Raw genomic sequence first — 2,895 nt, forward strand, 5'->3', positions numbered from 1 at the left:
TTAATGTATTAGTTTTTGTTCCAGTATTAAAGACACATTCTCCTAAAGTTTGTTGTTGCTCATTTATTTCTTGTAATCTTGATGTTAATGTGTAGTTATTGATGGTCTTGTGACATCGTGTCGGGAAGAGAGACCCTGAATGTTTAAAAAAACAGCTCTGACTCCATTTGGATCAATACAACAGGCGGCATGTTGTGGTTAATATGTAACGCTCAAAGCCCACTTGCACTTTGCTTCCCCAAATAATAGGTGGATCTTTCAGACATAACATTGCTCAAGCCGAAAGGTACGTATGATAGTTACATTGGGGGGAAATGTGTTATTTTAATAACTATTACATTTTCAATTTGAGTTTTATTGCAGCGGTTTTGTGTTTATATGTGGTGAAATTAAGTTATTCAAGTTAATTTTTGTTAAACATTGTTTTGTTGTGCTTTTTTTTAAACATATTTCAATGTTGTGTATCAGGTTGTGCACCCAAAAAAATCATGGTGGTACACAAAAGGAAGATGGGATTTATTTTTGCCCTTTACGTCATGTACGTCCTCACTCCGGTGCACCAAGCAGAACTTCCAAACGCCACCATTTCAGATCTTTCCTTCAAAAATATGGAGTTTGCCATGAAGCTTTACACAAAAATATCCAGTTACCATGACAAAAACATCTTTTTCTCACCTATGAGTATCTCTACCAGTTTTGCTGCTCTCCTAATGGCTTCTGATGGTGTCACACATGAGGAATTACTCAAGGGACTCAAGCTGGAGGAGCTGGAGAAGGCTGACCAGCCAGAGCTTATCCCAAATCTATTTCAATTACTCCATGACAACATTACACAGAATGGATCACTAAACCTGAACCAAGGCATGGCCATGTTTATGCACCGGCAGTTTGAGGTAAAGAAGAAATTTGAAGACCAAATGAAGAAGTTTTTTCATGCTGACATCAAAACTGTAGACTTTGCAGACACAAAAGAAAGTATGAGGGTCATCAATGAGTACATCAAGCACAAGACTGAGTATAAAGTGACAGAGGTGATTTCCTCCCTGGACCCCCTGACCCAGCTCATGATAATCACCACAATTTTCTTCCAGGGTAGGTTGTGTATATCAGAACCCCCCCTAGGGTTGTTAATTACCCCCAGTTGTTTACTGACATCTGACCTGCAACCTATATAATTAAATATGTCCTCCATAGGAGCCTGGCAGAGGCCTTTCAACCCCAATGTCACTGAAAGAGCATCCTTCTTCATTGATAACTATAACATCGTTCAAGTGCCAATGATGCTTCAAGAGGATAAGTTCTTCACGATGGAGGATGTTTCTCTTGGAGTCAAAGTGCTTAAGCTACCATATGAGAAGGGTGTTTCCATGCTCATCGCGCTGCCCAATAGAGGCATAGACTACACTGTAATTGACGATGAGATCACAGCTGAGAGGTTCCTCAGCTGGGTCAAAAAGCTGCAAAAAGAGTAAGTGCTTAAGAATGTGTTATGTGGAAAAACATAACATTCCACCAGATGCTGTAAGGCATGTCTTTTTTAGCTTTTTTGAAATAATCCTTATACTGTTGTATTGTAGCTATTATTGTGAAGCACTTCCTCTCTACAAATGTGCTGCGAAAAGTATCTAGCAACAAAAGTGCAAATCATTCTATATTATACCTTACATAATATTGAATACTTGTAATCTGTTTGGCTATACCTCATTCATAGGAAACTGGAAGTCAGCATGCCTAAATTCAAGATGGAGCAGTCGTATTCCCTGCATCATATTCTACCAGATATGGGCATGGTCAGTATCTTCGGTACTTCAGCCAATTTGACAAAGCTGAGTAAAGACGAGTTCATCAAGGTGTCAGAGGTTAGTTTTCAATCTCACCATACTGTAACAATATACTTGCATATTCCAGACTGCGGATGATTACCTTTATCTCTACTGTTAATTACCAGGTGCTGCACAAGGCTGTGATTGAGGTGGATGAGATGGGGACCACCGCGGCGGCTGTCACAACCACTGGGATTATTCCGTACTCCTTACCCAGGACCTTTATCATCAACAAACCATTTTTCTTCTTCATATACCATGAGGATACAAATTGTCTGTTGTTCATGGGCAGGGTCATTGACCCCACCAACAACTAGCGGTATTAACGTCACTGTACCGCACATGACATTGTGTTTATTAGGTTTTTTTAAAAATGAAAAAAGATAATTTCATGTAATTTTTGGTTTGAGATGCTTCTTATGGTCTGTTCTGTAAACACCTACCTATATGTGACTCCTATAAATAAAGACTTTACACTTATGTGCCCTTCTATGGGATTCAATAATAACTTCTCTGTCCTAAATGCTCTAATATTAATGTGTGTAAAGCTTATACTAAATGAGAACAGGATTCAGAAAATAAATGATAACCACAATATTTAGTAATTTTCCATAAAATAAATGAATGAACAAATTAATTTTGTATTTTCAGTTATTGGTACCACTTTCTAATAAGACATATTTGGGTTGCTAGGCTCTGGAAAAAAATTCTGCCTAGTATACACTGCCAGCTGGGCACTGGATTATATCACTTCTACTGACAAAGTATTGTAAATATTTCTTAATAGGGATTCATAATGGCATGCGGATGCCTTACAAACCTTTGCTGCTGGCTTAATAAAAATTAAGACGCTCAAAACCCTTTTTGCAATAACTTTATTAACATGTATATCTGCAGATATTAACAGTTAACAGCAGACTTGAGAGTTTATTAGAAAGTGAGAAATGTTTGCTAATAGAACAACTCAGGGGTTTTCAGAAATACTTAGAAATGTTTACAAACCCTCGACAAAGGGGAATATATAAGACAATGGTTGTAGTACGTCTTCTAAATTTTAAGACTTTGTTCTTGT

At 37.7% G+C, this 2,895-nt stretch overlaps 1 protein-coding gene across 1 annotated transcript; it reads left to right on the plus strand.

Moving 5' to 3' along the window:
* Nucleotides 1-488: 488 nt before the first annotated feature.
* On the plus strand, nucleotides 489-2,140 carry serpina10b (serpin peptidase inhibitor, clade A (alpha-1 antiproteinase, antitrypsin), member 10b). Its single transcript, XM_020590955.1, has 4 exons — nucleotides 489-1,092; nucleotides 1,195-1,468; nucleotides 1,712-1,859; nucleotides 1,949-2,140. The coding sequence occupies exons 1-4, from the start codon at nucleotides 489-491 to the stop codon at nucleotides 2,138-2,140; spliced, it is 1,218 nt and encodes a 405-aa protein (XP_020446611.1).
* The last annotated feature ends 755 nt before the right edge of the window (nucleotides 2,141-2,895 follow it).

This window comes from Monopterus albus, unplaced genomic scaffold (genome assembly GCF_001952655.1).
Source record: "Monopterus albus unplaced genomic scaffold, M_albus_1.0 scaffold13.1, whole genome shotgun sequence".
NCBI classification, from domain to species: Eukaryota; Metazoa; Chordata; class Actinopteri; order Synbranchiformes; family Synbranchidae; genus Monopterus; species Monopterus albus.

Coding starts and splice junctions, on each gene's coding strand:
- serpina10b (XM_020590955.1), top strand. CDS start 489: ATGGTGGTACACAAAAGGAAGATGGGATTTATTTTTGCCCTTTACGTC. Junction 1,093..1,194: donor CACCACAATTTTCTTCCAGG/GTAGGTTGTGTA, acceptor TGTCCTCCATAG/GAGCCTGGCAGAGGCCTTTC. Junction 1,469..1,711: donor GTCAAAAAGCTGCAAAAAGA/GTAAGTGCTTAA, acceptor CCTCATTCATAG/GAAACTGGAAGTCAGCATGC.